The sequence below is a fragment of the Artemia franciscana genome, chromosome 12, assembly GCF_032884065.1.
Source record: "Artemia franciscana chromosome 12, ASM3288406v1, whole genome shotgun sequence".
In the NCBI taxonomy this organism is placed as follows: Eukaryota; Metazoa; Arthropoda; class Branchiopoda; order Anostraca; family Artemiidae; genus Artemia; species Artemia franciscana.
In genome coordinates, this window is record NC_088874.1 from 26,905,530 (window position 1) to 26,926,683 (window position 21,154).

At 36.1% G+C, this 21,154-nt stretch overlaps 1 protein-coding gene across 2 annotated transcripts in view; it reads left to right on the top strand.

Annotated features, from left to right (window-relative positions):
- LOC136033931 (notchless protein homolog 1-like) overlaps positions 1–21,154 on the top strand; it is a 135,845-nt gene that overhangs the window by 77,446 nt on the left and 37,245 nt on the right. For both annotated transcript variants that reach the window (XM_065714947.1, XM_065714946.1), the window contains 3 exons: positions 5,493–5,659; positions 10,956–11,267; positions 12,439–12,631. In XM_065714947.1, coding sequence (XP_065571019.1) covers positions 5,493–5,659; positions 10,956–11,267; positions 12,439–12,631 — 672 coding nt within the window. The remainder of the gene's footprint in view (positions 1–5,492; positions 5,660–10,955; positions 11,268–12,438; positions 12,632–21,154) is intronic.

The following is a 21,154-nucleotide window of genomic DNA, read 5'->3' on the forward strand; positions in this document are numbered from 1 at the left end:
TTAAATGACAATTCCAGTGGAGAATCTGGAATCCGGACAGCATAACGGGTGCACTCACATCATCTACTGCAACATATTTACTAAGCCTTGCAGGCTGTTTATCCGAAAATTCCGACCGGCTACCAACATCACTCGACAAAATATTATCCAACGAAAAGCGATTTTTTTCTAACTGAAGTAATCGTGAAAACATTCATAAATAATTAATCCTACTTCCTATTAAAGAACTATTACTACGAAAGAATGTAAATACTAAAGTACACATTTATAACTAATAAAACGAAAAAAAAAAAAAAAAAAAAAAAAGAAAAAAACTCAGATTATATGTCGTCACAACTCCACAGTCGGCGTGTCCGAGCGTCATTTCCAGATCGAGCGAAAATACGGCCGTGATCGGACCATACGTTGTGGTTACCTAACCTATCACGAGCCAGTTGCAGAATTTCTCGTCGCTTCTTAGTTAAACTTTCAGACACAAATATACCAGATTTGGCCAGTTTACTCTTAGCAGCAAATACCTTTCTAGCCACATCCTTAGACGAAAACTGGGCGAGTACCGGTGCAATCATATCAGGCCGCGTAGGATTCTCTGGAAGGGTAAATCTATACACTTTAGTTAGTTCCGAAACATAAACTTGTACGCCCATCTTGTCCGAGATAATATTATTAATACACGATTTTACATCAGCACCCGGAGCTTGTTTGACACCACTGAAAATAAGTGAATCCAGCCTATTTTCCTGCTCAATATCGTCAAGTCTACTTTCGATCTTTTTCACTCTCTCTTCGAGTATCATGAAGCTGTTTTTTAGTGATTTTAGTTGCTTTTCGATAAAATCAAATTTTGGCGAGTATTCCACCATCAAAGAATCATATACGTCAGATATCATTGATTCAGCCGAGTGCGGGAGTTGATTTTTTATGCGATCGGAAACTTTACGTGAGATTTCATCCCTGAGATTCGCTTTTACAGCTTCCAATTCTTGTTGAGTCTGAGTTAGTCTCATGTTCAGGTCAGAAGATTGGTTGCCTATATCCGGGCTTGAATTTGACGGATGATTTTTCGAAAGATGTCCTGGTTGTTCAGTGCTGTTAGAAACAGTGCCCTTGCGCTTAGGACGGGACGACATCGTAAACTACTAATTAGTAACTCTAATTAACATGAGACAAAGACTTACACGCAAGGGGGGCTTTTTTACGACCCCCCAGCTTCAAATAGTGCCAGATATTATCCAATTAGGTTTGCAGCAGGCTAATCCAAATCAATTTCCTGCATCCGATATGACACGAACAAATTATAACACTGGTTAAACGAGTTTAGGTGTTTTCACTATGAATGGCGGATAGCAACTGTGAATGGCGGATAGCAACTCAAGTTTTATTTAAGTTTTAATGTTGCTCCTTACTTTCATTTTAAACAAAATGCTTGTTTTATTTAATTTCTGGACGTTTTTATATTAATGCATATTTTGATCTTGGCTTTCCGCACATAAATAATTAAAACGAAATTTGCATATTAATTAATTGTAATTAATCGGAAGATTTTGAGAAAAAAGGAGCGAGGGAGGAGGGCTAGTTGCCCTCCAATTTTCGTATTGCTTAAAAAGGCAACTAGAACTTTAATTTTTTACAAACGTTTTCATTGGTAAAAAAATATACGTAACGTAACGAACTTCTATATTCGTATGTTTTTATTGCGTATATGAGGGTGTTCAACCCTCGTCGATATCTCGCTCTTTATACTAAAGCTTAAATTTTTTCACAATTCCTTAAGAATGACCTCTGAATCACAAAGGCCGTAGAATAAATAGTTGAAATTACTAAAAATACTTTAGCGTAAAGAGTAAGGTATAACGAGGAGGTAAACCCCTCATGTGCGTAATAATTTTTGTTTGTTTTGAGTTTTAATGCTGCTCCTTACTTTCAGTAGAAAAAACTTTTCATATTTATTTTTCATTGTTTTTTCAAATAATACTTGAAAATTCTGCGCCCCCTCCATTGAAATTCTCTTCCCTCATGAGAAGTTTCTCAACTCTCCCCCCGAAACCGAAAAAATCCCCCTGGAAACGTCTGTACATTTCCCAGTAACCATTACTATATGTAATCACAGGTCAAAGTTTGTAACTTGCAGCCCCTCCAACGGGGAGTGCGGGGGAGTAAGTCGTCCCTAAAGACATAGTTATTAGGTTTTTCGACTATGGTGAATAAAATGGCTATTTCAGAATTTTGATCCGGTGACTTTTGGGAAAACATGAGCGTGGGAGGGGGCCTAGGTGCCCTCAAATTTTTTGGCCACTTAAAAAGGGCACTAGAACTTTTAATTTCCGTTAGAATGAGCCCTCTTGGGAAAAAAAAACAAAAACAAAGACAAACAAACAAAAAAATAAATAAACGTGCATCCGTGATCTGTCTTCTGGCAAAAAATGCGAAATTCCACTTTTTTGTAGATAGGAGCTTGAAACTTCTACAATAAGGTTCTCTGATACGCTGAATCTGATGGTGTGATTTTCGTTAAGATTGTATGACTTTTAGGGGGGGCTTCCCCCTATTTCCTAAAATGAGCCAAATTTTCTCAGGTTCGTAACTTTTGATGAGTAAGACTAAACTTGATGAATCTTGTATTTTTAAAATTAGCATTAAAATGCGATTCTTTTGATGTAATTATTGGTATCAAAATTTCTTTTCTTAGAGTTTCGGTTGCTATTGAGCTGGGTCGCTCCTTACTACAGTTCGTTACCACGAACTGTTTGATTTATCGAATTTTAAGTTTACTTGCGTAAAGTTGTGTCTATAATTTGAATTTTGACATTAATTCTTTTTCTATAAATTAAATTAAAAAAACGTTTTTTTAATTTCAGTTAAAAAGTTTTTTTAACTGAAAGTAAGGAGCGACATTAAAACTTAAAACGAACAGAAATTACTTCGTATATGAAAGAGGCTGCTTCCTCATCAACGCCCCGCTCTTTACGCTAAAGTTTGACTCTTTCTCTCAATTCTTCTTTTTAAAACAGTAAAAATCTTTAGCGTAAAGAGCGGGGCGTTGATGAGGAAGCAGCCTCTTTCATATACGAAGCAATTTCTGTTCGTTTTAAGTTTTAATGTCGCTCCTTACTTTCAGTTAAAAAAACTTGTTTTTTTTTTTATTTAATTTCTGAACGTTTTTGAATCAATGCATGTTTTGATTTTGGCTCTCCGCAGAGGAACAATTAAAACGAAAGTTGCATTTTTTTTTTTTTTTTTTTTGGCTAAATGGCTTTCTCATAATTTTGATCGAATGATTTTGAGAAAAAAAAGAGCGGGGGATGAAGCCTAGTTGCCCTCCGATTTTTTGGTTAATTAAAAAGGCAACTAGAACTTTTAATTTTTTTACGAATATTTTTATTAGTAAAAGATCTACGTAACTTATAAATTAGCTTACGTAAAGAACTTTTGTATTTTCATATTTTTATTACATATATGAGGGGGTTCGCCCCCTTGTCAGATCCTCGCTCTTTAAACTAAAGCTTCAATTTTGTCCCAATTCATTAAGAATGACCCCATAATCACAAAAGCCGTAGAATAAATAGTTGAAATTACTAAAAATACTTTAGCGTAAAGAGCGAGGTATTAGGAGGAGGTGAGCCCCTCAAATGGGTAATAATTTCTGTTTGTTTTAAGTTTTAATGCTGTTCCTTACTTCCAGCTGAAAGAATTTTTCATATTTATTTTTTCATTGTTTTTTTTTTTAATAATGCTAGTAAATCCTGCGCTCCCTTCATGGAGATTTTCTTCCCCCATGACAATTTTTCGATGGAAAGTTCCCCCAGCATATCCCCCTCTTCTCAACCCCTCCCCCAACCAAAAAAATCCTCCTGAAAACGCCTGTACATTTCCCAATAACCATTACTATATGTAAGCACTGGTCAAAGTTTGTAACTTGTTGCCCCTCCCACGGGGACTGTGGGGGAGTAAGTCGTACCCAAAGACATAGTTATAAGGTTTTTCGACTACGTTGAATAAAACGGCTATCTCAGAATTTTGAGCCGTTGACTTTGGTAAAATAATTAGCGTGGGAGGGGGCCTAGGTGCCCTCCAATTTTTTTGGTCACTTTAAAAGGGCACTAGAACTTTTCATTTCCGTTAGAATGAGCCCTCTTGCAACATTCTAGGACAACTGGGTCGATACGATCACCCCTGGAAAAAAAATAAATAAATAAATAAACACGCATCCGTGATCTGCCTTCTGGCAAAAAATACAAAATTCCACATTTTTGTAGATAGGAGCTTGAAACTTCTACAGTAGGGTTCTCTGATACGTTGAATCTAATGGTGTGATTTTCGTTAAGATTCTATGACTTCTAGGGGGCGTTTCCCCCTATTTTCTAAAATAACGCAAATTTTCTCAGGCTCGTAACTTTTGATGGGTAAGACTAAACTTGATGAAACTTATATATTTAAAATCAGCATTAAAATGCGATTCTTTTGATGAAGGTATTGGTATCAAAATTCCGTTTTTTTAGAGTTTTGGTTACTATTGAGCCGGGTCGCTCCTTACTACAGTTCGTTACCACGAACTGTTTGACTAGACAAAAAAAAACTAGGCATTTAATCAAGTAACTGTTTTCTCTTTCTAATGTAACCTTTATACTGTTTTGGAAGCTCCTTTATATTAAACGATGCCTTGGCGCACACAAGTCTTTGCTTACTTCACGCTTGAACGCTGTTATGTTTCTGTAGACAAAACAAAGAGAAAAAAAGAAAGAAAAGTTGTTGGCAGAATCAGATGATTACGGTAACCAATCACTTCCTGGGCAAACTTCCTTTGTTATTTTACTGTTATTGTTGTGTTATAATTATTATTATCAATTGAAGGAATAGGTAAGTAGCTACACGGAATGTCGCGTGGCCGCAACCCCTCATAGGTTTTTGTCGGACACGAACGTGTTGTTTTTGTTTATTTATTTGTGAAATTTAAAAATTTAATTTTAATTTGAACTAGGCTCTCTCTTTCAATTTTTTTGTGTGAAATAGAGGAAGAAATTCCCATAGAAGGAAAGTAAGAATAGTAAAAAGTAGGGAATGTAAATAGTTAAATATGGAATAAGATAGTGGAAAAGAAAATAGTTGAGCTAGGTGAATACAAATTTTCGGAAACTTTCCAAGGAATTGTTGCGCAACAGAAACGATTTGCAATCGTCTATTTTCGACTGGTTTATTTCTGTTTTTCTGATATGTACCCAGGATTTTTCTTTCTTTTGTGGTTGGAGTGGGGGGGAGGTAATAAAGGAATTCTGCGGGAGGAATAGTTAAAATGTACATTTTATTTGCCAACTTAATTAGGAAGTACCCAACAATTCAAGATGTTTAATTCAAGTGCCAAGGTTTAACTTTTTTTTGGGAGGGGACTGCTCCTAAGACTCTTTTACGTAAGTCTCTAATCTTTAACTGGACTTCTTGGGTATTTTCATTTATCTATGTATATATGTTTGATCCATAGATATTCCTATTTTTAGGAAGGTGATGAAGTTACCCCGTATACTTTTTTTGTTAATGAAAAAGAAGTTGTTAATAATCTGGAATTCACACTAAAAGAGGATAAGTTAGATACCGAAAAGGTCTTGGAAATTATTTATCAGCCTCAGGCTGTATTCAGAGTTAGAGCAGTTACAAGATGCACTAGGTAAGTTTAATTTTCTTTTTAGTTATATTTATTCAGTCGCGATTTTTCAAATTTAGTATTATTTTATATTGCAAGAACATAAAGGATATATTTTAACAATACATGTTTGATATGTTTTCTTGTAAAAGCATAGCTCCCCAGAGATCTATTCCCTATGAAAAGTTAGATAGGGTTTAAATGATGACGAAAACCCATTTTTAGGACGTTGTTGTCCAATTTCAGTCCCCTTGTCGAAAACAGTAGCATTTGATGAAATTTACATCAAATAATTAATATCATTACCCTAGGTTTTTAGTAAATAGCCTTCTGTATATGAAAGTAAGAGAATTTGATTTCCTGGTAACGAATCTGAATTTGCGTTTTTTCATTACATTAACTACTTCCTGTGCAGGGCATTCAAAATCAAACATATTGAACAAAATCAAAAATTCCTTGAGTACAAAATAGGTAAAATTGTGTTTAAAACTAACAAAAATATGTTATATTGTGTTCAAAACTAACAAAAATATGTTATATCTGTCAAGTATTAAAAGCACTGACTTTTCCATGAAAAATAATGAGCGACTTTAAACCTGAATACGTACTGAACTTATCTAACATGGTATTTCAAACCTAAAAGCAACAGAAGTTTATATGACTGAACCAATAAAACCTAATACGAACATAAAACACGATGAACAACGAAGCAGAATAATAACCAAATTGAATTTAGGACAAATCTTTATATTATTAAAAAGGGTATTGTCTAAAGGCTTAAACAGTTGTAACACAGTGGATTAAGGCTCTGCTTGGCAAAAAGGGGCCCAGGGTTCAATCCCCGCCGCAGCAAGGTTGGGCGACAAGCTCGTTACTTGTTCCTGTAAAAACACCCAGTCACTGAAACGTCGATTCGACGCCCTATGCGCCAGCAATGGCTCTGGGAGATCACTATCCTTTTATCCTTAAGGCTTGAGGCCCAGTTGTGTTCACTGAAAATTAACTGGAGTCCTTAAATTGAAACTCTTGATTAGCCAGTTGATTTTTGTACGTTTTCAAAGAAATGGATCTGTGTCGTCTTTTGGAAAGCCTGAACTTCTGGCTCGATTGATGAATACGACATTATATTGAAAAGCTGTTTATAATCTAGTTTTGCACAAAAAGAATAGTTTTCGCTTTTCTTTGAGCCAGAGCTTACGCTATGGAAGATTAAGTGAACTCTTATGCTCCAAGTTGAAGAAGCCTATCTGAAGTTGTTCCGCCGATCTTTTTTTCCTCAAGACATGTTTCCACTTTCGATTCTCTGTCGTTGAACCAGCCAGTAAGTAGGACAACAAGGCACTAGTTTCAAATTGAAGTCAGAACTGGTTTTATAAGTGTGAAATACCTGAAATACTTTCTTACAAGAGACATCATGAAGAGATCAGAGATTTAAGGAAAGAACATTTTCTCAAGCGACTTGAAACAGCTATCGTCCACTTTTAATAAAAACAATTTTTGTTTATTTCGGTTTAATATGATTTTTTTTTTCTTTAGTTGGGAATGCTACAGAAGAATGATATCATAGGTGCTCTCTAAATTTTAATCGATCAATCTGTTGTTTTCTCGAGCTTTGTTTCTGTTTTCGAGTCTTTTTCGTTAATCAGCCAGCAAGCAGGACGGCAAGGCACCAGTTTCAGATTGAAGTCTGGCTAGGTTCTAAACTTGCTAAGGGTGTACAATAGCTCCTCAATTCCATATCCAAAATACATTCTTAGATGAGCTAACAAAAGAAATTGAAGATCTAAAGGACTTGCATTTTTTCGGGGGTCCGGAAACTTGTAATCTACCACTTCAATAATATTTTGCTTGTGATTTTGGTTGAATCTGCAATTTCGATCTCTATATTTGGGACTGATACAATGAAACAGTATCACGTATGCCTCGATGATAATAATTTTATTAAGTGATTAAACCTTTACAAGTATTTCACTGCTAAATGTTTACAAACTAACACCACAAAGAAAGAAAACAAAAATAGAATAAATGAAACTAATAAATGCTAAAATCAAAGGCAACAATCATTTATAAATATCAAATATTAACATTAAACCAGTTTTCTAATTGAATACAAAAATCTGTTCAAACATTTCCTTAATACTTTATCAGACACTACTGAACTAGGACAAAATGGGAAATTAATTCCTAGAGATTGGAGTTCTAGTTCCATACCAAAAGCTGTAAAAAATAAACAGGGTAAGTAAACTGGAAGTGGCTACAAGTTTCACTTTCACCACAAATGCACTCTCCGCTTCTAACTTATCCAATTTTATTTAAGAAATAATTCAACCGACAATGTCCAGGTATAATTTGCATTAGATGGTGCACATATGCCTTTCAAATATTAATGGATATCTCATCGCTATAGAAATCGGAGCTTACGCTTTGCTCCTTTCTTAGTAGTGATCAGGCGTGCATCACTACTAGATCACTACATCACTTAGGCGTGCTTTTACGGTAAAACTTTTACGGTAGGTTACCGAGGAAGGGTCTGAAAAACTTAAAGAGGTGAAATTCACTTAAAATTTGACGGGCATGCACTTACAGCAAAGCCGACCTTCCGCAAGAGATTTCTGACTGCAATTATGGTTGAGTTTTCGTAGTTCGGGGAATCCCGTGCTTTTGAAGGTTCGAAGCCTGCTAGTGCCTGAACCGTCAAATCATGCAGTTTAAAATGTCTTTTTGGAAGTTTCCCTAACTGGATCTAGGTCCTTACAATCTCAAGTGGTTTCGGTCCTTTTCTGCAGAAGGTAGGTCAGGCTCAGAAGTAGCGCATGCGTCTGAAAATTCAATGGATAGTCCATCCAATGGATGGACCACTGCATCGCCTTATATCTTGTAACAATAATGTATAATCCTTGCGTAACTCCAATCCCAACAATATGTATTATGTGAACCTTTCTTCTAAAAAGCTGGTGGTGGAGGATAACTAAAAGCAGTGCGGAACTAGCGTCGCTGTGAGTGAGTAAAAAATAACGTTGCTTTTGCGTCGAGTCAGTTCGTAGTTCATTTGTGTACTGAATTAACACCTCAGTTGTTTTTGTGTCTTGATAGTCTTTGGCTTGAGCTCGTTTTGGCACCAAGTCAGGACTCATCTTGTTTTTGCTTAAAGTTTCTGAGGAATTATCATTTTGCCATCCTATCACACAAATTTAAAAGTCTTTCATGATTCCGATTTAAACGTGGCAAACCTTGCCTACTTAAAATATGCCTTCTAGAGAGGGGGGTGCTGTAGGAGTCATTGGTCCAAGTTGTGCCGTCAATTACTCAGAATTAAATTTATTGCGTGACTCTAGTTTTAATGAGGCAAAGCACATCAATCTTTCTACTAAATTGTATACGCGAAGAACTGACCATATAAATAGTTTTTGTTGCGAATTATGAAGCTTTTTATGATTCTGAGTTGAATCGTTATTTTGAAATTTTAGTTGATGCTGAAGGGATATAGTGGTGCTTAGGGACAAAAAAAAAGCCATCATAGGAGAACTGAGACATTCTCATTCCTTGAAAGGGTAGTAAAACTTTTCAATCGAGTGACACCTCCTTAAGTTTCTAAGACCATCCCTTCTGTGTATGTTGCCAGTACAAAAATATTGTGAGACGCAAATCGTATGAAAATCAAATAAAAATTTTACTTTCAGCTGAAAGTAAGGAGCAACATTAAAACTTATAATGAACGGCAACTCTTACGTATATGATGGGTTCGCCCCCTCTTCAACACCTTGCTCTTTACGCTAAAGCTCGAATTTTGTTCCAATTATTTAAGAATGACCCCTGAATCACAAAGGGTTTTATTAGAATAAATAGCTCTTCTGAAAGTACTAAAAAAAAACTTTAGCGTAAAGAGCGAAGCATTGACAAAGGGGTGAATCCCCTCATAAACGTTATAATTTCTGTTTGTTCGAAGTTCTAATTTTGCTCCTTGCTTTCAGTGAAAAAAACTGTTTTTATTTAATTTATGATCGTTTTTTAGATAATGCTGGAAAATTCGGCGTCCCCTTCATTCAAGATTCCATTCCTCCATGGAAAGATCCTCCCACAAAACCGTCTCCCCCTGACCCCCCCACCAGAAAAATTACCCCCTGAAAATGTCTGTATACTTCCCAATAACCAATACTATATGCAAACAATGGGCAAAGTTCACAACTTGCAGTCTTTCTCCCGGGGGCTTTGGGGGATTACGTCATCTTCAAAGACATATTTGTTAGATTTTTCGACTATGCTAAACAAAGGCTATCTCAAAATTTTGATCGAGTGACTTTGGGGAAAAATGAGCGTGGGAGGGGGCCTAGTTGCCCTACAATTTTTTGTTCACTTAGAAGAGGCATTATAACTTTTAATTTCCCTTCGAATGAGTCCTCTCGCGATATGCTAAGACCACTGGGTCGATACAATCACCCCTGGGAAGAATAAAAAAACAAAAAACATACACGTATCCGCCATCTTTCTTCTGGCAAAAAATTCGAAATTCCACATTTTTGCAGATAGGAGCTTGAAGCCCCTATATTATGGATCTCTGATACACTGAATCTGATGATGTGATTTTCATTAAGATTCCATGACTTGTAAGGGGTGTTTCCCTCTTTTTTCGAAAGTAAGGCTACTATTTTCAGGCTCGTAACTTTTGATGGGTAAAACTAAACTTGATAAAACTTGTATATTTGAAGTCAGCATAAAAATCCGTTTTTTTAATAAAATTAGTTTTTTAGAGCTGCACAGCTCTTTCAAATTTGGCCATCACATTGGAGTATCATTTAGCCATTTACTTAATTAACTGTTGCTTGTTTTTGCGCTTCTTCTCGTCACCAAATGAGATTTCTCATATGTTTGGGGTCAGTTAAATTTTAAAAGTGGAATAAATTATTACATTAAGCATTCTCGTTATTCACGTACCACGAAGAAATGTAAATTAATCAACACACAAACTTAGTCATTCTTAATTTTCTGCACTCAGTCCAATTAATTTAATTTTTGCCTTGAGTTCTCTTTATAAAACGGAACTTGGGTAGTGCGCAAGTCGATCATTTATAGATTGTTGAATCATAAATAATTTCTTTGGGGCTTTGTAGTCGAATATTAAATGTTCTTTTCTGTTTTTATTTATCGTTTTTTACTTTTTTCTATTTTCTTTTTTTGTCATTCTTGTCTAGTTCTTGTTTGCTAATATTATCGCAGTTCGTATTCCTGCGTTTTTAAAAGCGTTGAAATATGCCTTTTTTGCCTTGAGTGCTTTTGTGGGTTTTTTATGATCTTCCCTAAAACTGAAATCTTTCATTTTTAGTTCAATGCCTGGTCATGCAGAAGCTGTAATATCAGCTTTATTTAGTCCAGACGGCCGTTCTCTTGCAAGTGGTTCAGGAGATACAACCGTTCGATTTTGGGATATTAACACAGAAACGCCACATCATACGTGTAAATCGCATAAACATTGGGTCTTATGTGTAGCTTGGTCACCTGATGGACGTAAGCTGGCCTCAGCAGACAAAAATGGAATGATATGCATTTGGGATCCGGACACAGGGAAGCAGATCGGCAAACCATTAACTGGTCACAAACAGTGGGTGACATTCTTGGCTTGGGAACCGATGCATTTGTATGTTAATTGATTCGATTAGTTCGATTAGCATTTATAATTCTCTATTAATATTCTTAGATCGATAAATGTTAGTATCGATTAATTTAAATTAGTTCGATTAATACTGACTCTTGTCTCAATAATACCTTTGCTTGTTTGAATGTACTTTTACGTTCCCTTTGCTTTTTTAAATTTCTCTTACTCAATATTAAAATTAAATATTTAAATTTCAATATTTAAACTTCAATAAATATCTCCATGTAAAAACGGGAGTTTATACTCAGAATCCTAGATATTGTAGAATCCTGGGACGTAAGGTTTAATAACATACTACTGTCACAGATAAAAGATTGTGTGATATCCCAATGCCATACAGTAGGCTCCAAATGCTGGTGGCATTAATCGGAGTCGATGCTAATTGCTGTAGATTTTAAATATAAAAATTTTGGTCAACACACTTAAAAAGAGGAGCAATTTTAGCCGAAATTACGGTCTCCATTGTGATTCACTTGACTTTGTAGTAAATTACGTTGTGCTTGTCATCATAAATGAGAGACACGTATAAATCGCTCAATATACTGTTGATTTTATAGTGTATTTGAATTTCCCTTACTGTATACCTATCTACCTTAGTTCTTCCCCAGGATGGATGATAGACTATCATCAAGATGGGATGACAATCATTTTATACAACCATGTAAAAGTTCTATTAGATTTAGATTGGGCTCATTTTAGATTTTGATACCGCTCTTTACTTTTTTTAAGTGTTTCTTAGAAGTTTTTTCCTTTTATTAATGGTATAAAACGGTATCAGTTTAATGGAGGTTGGGCATGGTCGTTGGAGAATCATTCCTTTGGTCTAACCTGGTTGGTCTCCGGGTCATGCGTAACTAACCACAACTTTTTTCTCTCCTCTACCAAATCCCATACCATATGTAACTTTTAGTATTTGAATAATGGTTGTCGGTTTATTAACTATTCAAAGTAACAAGGTCACTATTTTACGAAAAAGGTAAGTTAATATAGATCGTTTAAAATGAAAAAAAAAGTTGATGAAAGCAGTCTAGACACGCGACAATAGTCTTATGACTGCACTTTCTCCCTTAGCTTTAGATTAAATAGCTGAAAGAGCGGCAGATTATAACTTGCGTATATATACTAAATTTGTAACAGCCTTTCCTTTCCATAGGAATCCGAATTGTCGGAAAGTTGCAAGTTCTTCTAAGGACGGGGATATAAAAATTTGGGACGCTATACTTGGTAATATATTGATCACTTTATCTGGCCACAAGTTGAGTGTAACCTGCATACGATGGGGAGCTAATGGACTTCTTTATTCATCGTCACAAGATAGGACAATTAAATTATGGAGACCTGAAGACGTATGTTGCTTTTTATTTTTTGGTTTTTTAAATTTTTGCTCTTGGTTTTACATTCTTCTCGTCTCCTGCTTCTTAGTCACTGCATTGTTCGCTCATAAAATTTAATTTTGGGAGAGAAACGATTTCTGAGTGGGGGGCGTAAATTCGAAAAAAAGTGCCGAAATAAGGTGGATTCGAGAAATCTACTAAAAAATTGCGAAAATATTGGGATTTCAAGTGTTACCTGGACCCCTCCCCCCTTCATTGCCCATACCCCCTTTCAGCTTCGTACTAAAATTTTTAGACAAGAATTTGTTTTTGTCCGCTTGAAGGAAGAGTGTTTGCTCTTTCTACACTCTTGGAGGAAGAGTGTTTACTCTTGTTCCGAGAGTGTCTTCCTTCAGTATGTATTGAGGCGCGGCACTGACGGATCTCCTTATTGGATATTTGTTTATGATGACTGACACATAGAATAAGACGGAGGCAATCGTGATTAAAGACATCTAGATTTCTAATATTTTGAGCTTTGGCAGCCCACGTTTCACACCCATATTGGAGAGTGCTTCTGATGGTCACCTCGTAGACTCTAATTTTATTTGTGAGGTTTATGCTTCAATGTTTTCATAGTGATTTAGCGAGCTGAGTGAAGCTAGCAGAGGCTAGTCGAATACGCCTTTCAATGTCGTGGTTTGATCCTCTCCCCCCTTGCAAATCAACAAGGAATTCAAGATAGACAAATCTTCTAACTTAGTCAATGATGTTGCCGTCCAGGGATATACAGAGGGGATTCTGATAATAGGCAGAAATCACTTTTGTCTTTGATGGATTAATTTCCTAATCCAACCGTAGCATAGTAGTGTTTAACTTTGTTCTACATCATTTGGTCTTTCAGTGGATTGTTCCCTGCGAGGGCAATATCACGAGCATAGTCGTGGTCAGTGACCTGAATACCAACCGTCATTCCTCTGTGTGTGCTTACAACTCTGGCCATAACCAAATTAATTAAGTAATTGAATAGGATGGGTATAGAACCTCGCCTTGCTTTACCCCTAAATCCACAGCGAATTTTTCAGATTATTTACCATAAGTCTGTACCTTGGCATTACGCTTTCTAAAACTCTTGGCAATGCGAGGGTATTCCAGTATTTCTAGGATAAGACAGAGAGCTTCTGCCTTGACAGAATTGAACGCTGCCCCTGAAGTCGACGCACATATGGATCAGCGGCAGACCGTATCTGTGTCAGTGGTGAAAAAGTAGCCTTAGAACACATGTTACCTTGGTACAAGAGGTTTTTTACCAGCTCATAAGTTTTTTTTTCATGTGAGGCTCCCGATAAGCCCTCAAATATAATATATCTTCCATGTATCCCAAAAATCACAGCAAATTAAAAAACGTTGGCGCAAAAATAATCTGTATGTAGTTTTCACTAATGACTTTAAAATCACAAATCTTTTAAACTCTGGTAAAGATAAAACCCCAGGTACTTGCCTAACAGGGGTTTATCAAGAACCTTGTGACTCTGACAGTTACTATGTAGGCAGAATTCTATCAGAATTTGGAAAAAAAGCCTACAATAGCATTAAGAGGACATAGACAAAGTCTTAATTTCTAATAGTGCTAACAACTCCTTTGATTCTGCTTTAAGTAGCCATATTTTTGATAACCCCAGCCACACAATACTCTTTGAAAAATCCTCTCTCATTAGTAATGACTCAGGCATAAAACAGTTTCTTCGGGAATCAATTAAAATTAGACTCAAAATAAACTATAATATTTCTTTAAATACGGATCCCGTGTGTTTTAGACGTGGTTTCCATGCAATTTACCATTTCCATCCAGTAGTTTTGCCAGTCTGTTATATATGACTAACTTTCTTAACTTCTTAACTTTCGCTCTTTGCTTCCTAAGCTTTGTTTTAAAGGAAGATGCTCGATACTTGTCGGCTACCTTGTTGATTTTTTGGCTGATCCAGCATTTTTTTTTTATTTTGAATTACTGAAGACTTCTTTCGCTATTGTTAGTTGTCTGGGTTTTGACGCGTACGACCAATAGGTCAAATGCGTCCGTATCACTTGATTTATTTGTGCTTTCTGTAATAAGTAGCTTGTTTAGGTGTCACTTCAAACAATATTCACTGAACAAGATCATGTATCACTTAACTTGCTTTTGGTAGGGGGCTATTCACCTGCAGCCACTGCCTGCGTTGAAGAACAGGAATCAAAATATGAAACTATGCTTTTTCATGCAGCTATTAAAGTACATGACAACCAATTGTAATAGATAATACATTTTTACGCTATATCCTGTCATACACTTCCAGATATAAAAATTTAAGCAGATAAAAAAGGATAATAAAAACAAATAAATTCTTTCGTTGACTCCTATATTGTTGCAATAAGCTGGTTCCACTTTCTATCTACATAATCATCGGGAAGATCCTCGGCGTTTTCTTTATCTTTCAAGGTGAGAATGACGTTGAACCTGTTTGACAAGGCCAAGCGGAACATAGCCTTGGCTAATTTTGTAGACCCTTCATATCTATTCTGAGGGGTATATGGCTTCTATGCTCGGTGGATAACCGAAGTTACATTCTAGTGATTGTCAGGTTGTGATCTAAATCAGACTTGGAGCCTGTGTTTGCTTCAAGATATGATTGGGAATCCACCATAAAACTTTTATATCTTGATTTGACAAGTATAGAATCTTTCTGGGCCTTTGCGACTCCATCATTGGAGTACAAAGTAATAATTTTTTATTTTTTTTTAAAGTGGAATGCCTTTTTTGAATTGGCTTTTTTTGAATTGAAAAAGGGACCTTTAAAAACAACCACAAAAATAAATAAGATCAAAACTTTAAAACTTTTATATCTTGATTTGACAAGTATAGAATCTTTCTGGGCCTTTGCGACTCCATCATTGGAGTACAAAGTAATAATTTTTTATTTTTTTTTAAAGTGGAATGCCTTTTTTGAATTGGCTTTTTTTGAATTGAAAAAGGGACCTTTAAAAACAACCACAAAAATAAATAAGATCAAACCGTAAAAAAGGCCACTAAAATAAAAGTGTTTTAAAATAAAATAAAAGTATTTATTAATTATAAAATGTTAATAAATAAAAAAAGTATTTAGACCGCCCGGTTTGGTTTTTATGGCACCTGGCATCTACCAAGTGACAAATAGCGATCGCAAATTCTGTCGGTCTGTCGGTCGGTCTATTTGTCTGTCCCGGTTTTACTACTTTAGGCACTTCCAGGTAATCTAGGACGATGAAATTTGGCAGGAGTATCAGGAATCAGACCAGATTAAATTAGAAACTATCGTTTACCCGATTCGACCATCTGGTTTGGGTTTAGGAGGACGGTTAACTCGGAAAAATTTGAAAAAACGAGGTATTTTTAACTTACGAACGGGTTACCGGATCTTGATGAAATTTGATGTTTGGAAGGATATCGTGTCTCAGAGCTCTTGTTTTAAGTCCCGACCGGATCCGGTGACATTGCGTGGAGTTGGGGGGGGGACCTAAAATCTTGGAAAACACTTAAAGTGGAGGGATCAGGATGAAACTTGGTGGGGAAAATAATCACAAGTACTAGATACGTGATTGAGATAACCGGAATGGAATTACCCGGAGATAACCGGAAAATTCAAAAATATTAGAAAAAATGAGGTATTTTTAACTTACGAAGGAGTGATCGGATCTTAATGAAATTTCATATTTAGAATGACCTCTTAACTCAGATCTCGTATTTTAAATCCCGACCTGATCCAGTAATATTGGGGTGGGGGAGGTACCGGAAATCTTGGAAAACGCTTAAAGCAGAGAGATCAGGTTGAAACTTGGTGGGGAGAATAATCATAAGTCCAAGATATGTGACGGAAATAACCAGACCGGATCCGCTCTCTTTGGTGGAGTTGGGGGGGGGGGTGTTTCGAAAAAATTAGAAAAAATGAGGTATTTGTAACTTACGAACGGGTAATCAGATCTTAATGAAATTTGATCTTTTTGAAGGATAGAACTCTTATTTTAAATTCTGACCAGATCCGGTGACATTTGGGGGAGTTGGAGGGGGAAACCAGAAATCTTGGAAAACGCTTAGAGTGGAGAGATCGGGATGAAACTTGATGGGAAGAATAAGTACAAGTTATAAATACGTGATTGACATAATTGGAACGGATCCGTTCTCTTTAGGGGAGCTGGTGGTTGTTAACTTGGAAAAATTAGAAAAATTGAGGTATTTTAACTTAAGAACGGGTGACCGGATCTTGGTGAAATTTGATATTTAGAAGGAACTCATGTCTCGGAGCTTTTATTTCAAATCGCGACCAGATCTGTTGACACTGGAGGGAGTTGGGGGGACCGGAAATCTTGGAAAACGCTTATAAATGTCGTAGATGCGTGATTGACGTAACCGGACTGGGTCCGTTCTCTTTGGGGGAGTTAGGAGGTGGGGTTCAGTGCTCTGGCGAGATTTGTGCTTCTGGACGTGCTAGGACGATGAAAATTGGTAGGCGTGTCAGGGAGCTGTACAAATTGACTTGATAAAGTCGTTTTCCCCGATTCGACCATCTAGAGGGCTGAAGGGAGAGAAAAAATTAGAAAAATTGAGGTAATTTTAACTTACGAGTGGGTGATCGGATCTTAATGAATTTTGATATGTAGAAAGACCTCGTGACTCAGAGCTCTCATTTTAAATCGCGACCGGCATTAATCCTCTGATTTTCCTTTTCAAGCCATCTATTAATTCTTAGAATTTTGCCAGAGCTCATACCATATGAGCTCTTGGCTCTTGTTATTTATTTTAGCCCGTTTTTCAAGGTCCTTTTTTTTTATTCTTGCACTGAGGATAGTCGAGCGGTGGTCTTGATTGAAATATTTGCATTCCTTTTTTATTTTTGAGAGCTATAAATATCCTTGATTTTTCGTCTTTTCGGGTTTTTGCCTGTCTTGTCATTTTTCGAAATATTGATGTTTGTCATGGATGTTTCATGGGTATTGATTTGAGCAGCAAGCTCCCAGCCTACTGGCACCCTCCATTTGTTAGTCTAGCACAATGGTGCAGTTTCCACCTTTCCAGCGCAATGAGTCCACGGAGAAGGAGTGTTCCCCGGAAGACTAAAGATCCAGAAGACCCAGAAGACATAACTTTCGATGGCTTTAGAGAGAAATGATTGAATCATTAGCCAATAGCTAAAACTTCACACGTTTTAAATCTTTTGACGCTTGTTATAAACAATATGCTAATGCCTTACAGATATTCTGTGTAATAAATTAAGTCACGTTTTAATTGTCATTTTATTGTGTTTTTTTTTTTATTTTACTTTAAATTATATAAAAGAGAAATGAAAGTTGGAAATTTATTGTTGTAATTCTTTAATAAACTTCAGCATGAATAGCATGGAATTAAAGTGGGGAAAATATTTTGAGAAATATCTGCTCGATTTAGGTTATAACGTTACTTTTTTCTTTTATATGAACAAACTTGTTTTTTTTTATTAAATTTCTGTCCTTGCTCAAAGTTTTCTTGTGCTAAATTTTTCTATTAATGTTGTCTATTAGTATAGGGGACTTTCACCCCTGCCCTAGACTACAGCCTGGAAAGTGAAAGTGTAATTTCATCTTAATTAAATGCAATATTTAGGTATTTGTACATTTTTTTTCATTTGAACATCATGACAGCAATTTAATTTGTTTAGATCTTTTTTACGTAGGCTCTTTTATTTTCTTATGGGATTCTTTTTTCAAATGGAGGGCCTCTCATCGCTCTTCATTCTGGAACAAGCCCTATTCTCAACTGTTGTTTAATCAGTAGGTCACTGAAACAGTGACAACAATATTGTGCAATTTAAAAATATTTTGTTTAAGTCTGATAGTCTAATTCTAATTTTCCCCATCAGCTGTCCGTCGCAAATGCTGCATTTTTTTTTCACGTGTTTTATAAGACGTCTAACATTCTGCATATGGATATAATAAAAATTATCTTCTCTTAAATTAATTTAACATGCGTTCTTAATGAAACTAAACATGTTTTTAATTGTTAGTTTTTAGAAACCAATTAATTACAGTTCTTGTTCAATTAACATTGATCTTGAATATGTGATTTGAAACGAAAATTGTTGCAGTTTAGCAGGTAATCGCTGAGAACTAATCGACTTCGTAACATGTGTTCGTCGGAGATTGGACACTATGTAGGCCGAAGTTGTGGGCTCATGGCACAAGATGGCAAAGAGAAATTTGTCGCTGTGGCATCTCTTTTGCTTCCTAAAAAAGGTATAACAGCTAAAAATTGTCTTGTAATGAGGAAATTTCTTCGACTAAAATCTCAATACTTATTAGTATTTTTTGCATAACTTTCTATATTCTTCATGTATTTACCTTGTTTTTACTCACAACCAATTCAGAAATTCTGTCCCCTCCCCAAATAAATTTATTTATGCATTACCCCGATCACTCCTATAAAAAATAATCACGTAAACATGGATTTTTATCTTTCCTTATCGAGGGATATTTATTTTGTTTCTTAAATGAGCGACAGAAATCATGCACGTGCTTAAGATTTTAATTAGGAGCGTGGGACACAGTGGGTTCAATAGCAGGAGGGCAGGAGGCTTTGTCCTAGATCTGTCAACCCTGCCAGGATTTTGAAAAACGTTTTTTTTTTAATTATTATCATTTAATAATACCTTTTTTTTCGGTGCTTTCATTGAAAAATTGAAAATAATGACAATTCTTCTCTCCTAGACTTTTAAAAAAACATTTTTCCCCCACTCCTTTGCCCCCTAAATTCTTGTGAATTGACGCTACTGATGGATCAACCTCGTAAAGTACAAACCAAAGTTGATTTACATTAATATCAGAGTGACCATAGCCATAGTCTACGAACTTCGAGATTAGGGTTAGGGGTCAGGTTCAATGTACTTCCCTTTGCATGTGCCTTACTGAAATATGGATGTTTTTACGTCTGCATTTTCGAAATTTTACAAAAAGTAAAAATAATGTCTTTGAACTTTTTTGTGATAATAAGTCAAAAGGGATCATGTAACGGAAATTAGCAATTACAGACTTTTTCAAAAAGGAACAGTTGGTTTATAGCAGGAGCCAAGTGAATAGTAACAATAAGACTGATCAACAAGTGGATAGTGAACTCTCATCCTTACAGCAATAACGTCTTGATAGATCCCAGCATTAAGGCAGGTACATCATATTCAGACAGTTCTGCAATAGCAACCGGAATTAGGGCTAATGCTCAGACTTGTAATACATTTGATATAGGCCAATATAATAACAGAGCTGTAGTTTTATCCAGTGAAGTGAAATATGCTGTGCTTTAAAATGCCTGGAATCCTCCTGAGCTTTACAAATTTCTTCATGGTCAAAGAACTAAAATTCAAAAGACAGTGATTAGCTGAATTTCCTTGGTTGTGTTATTCCGAATTTAAGCAAGGAGCTTATTATAAATATTGCTGTCGTTTTTTCTAATGAAAATGGTGAAGTAAGCAAGGGAAGTTATGTAAAAACTCAGGTATCTACTAAGTGAACCCTTTGCTCTGTGGAAATAAGCAAAGGAGTATTTTTGCTCTCATGAAGCGGCTGATTACCACCAGCAGTTTTATATTACGGCTCAATACTTTATGTCCGTTCATGAGAAGAAAACACCTAGTGTAGCAGCTCAGGTTGATCTTGGGAGAAAAATCCAAATTTCTGAAAACCAAAAGAAAAAATCACCATAATAACAATGATATGGTAAATCATATGGTATGAGCTCTAGCAAAATTTTAAGGATCAATAGATTGATTTAAAAGGAAAGTCAGAAGCTTAATGTCGGTCGGGATTTAAAATAAGAGCTCTGAGACAGGAGGTCCTTCTAAATATCAAAATTCATCTTTTTTTTTAATTTTTCCTCTCCCTTCAGCCCCCCAGCGGGCGAATCGGGGAAAACGACTTTTTCAGGTCAATTTGTGCAAGTCCCTGACAAGCCTACCAATTTTCATAGTCCTAGCACATCCAGAAGCACCGAACTCGCCAAATCATAGGACCCACCCCCTAACTCCCCTAAAGAGAGCCGATCCATTCAGGTTACGTTGTGTCTAAATATCAAATTTCATTAAGATCCGGTCACCCGTTCTTAACTTAAAAACACCCAATTTTTTTTTCGAATTAACAACTCCCCCAAAGAGAGCGGATTCAATCCGCTTATGTCAATCACGTATCTAGTACTTGTGCCTATTCTTCCCACCAAGTTTCATCCCGATCTCTCCACTCTAAGCGTTTTCAAAGATTTCCCGTTTCCCCCTCCAACTCCCCCAATATCACCGGATACTGTCGGGATTCAAAATAAGAGCTCTGAGACACGAGGTCCTTCTAAAATTCAAATTTCCTTAAGATCCGATCACCCATTCGTAAGTTAAAAATACCTTATTTTTTCAATTTTTTCCTCTCCCTCCAGCCCCCAGATGGTCAAATCGGGGAAACAACTTTTATCAAGTCAGTTTTTTCAGGTCCCTAACACGCCTACAAATTTTCATCATCTTAGAACGTCCAGAAGCA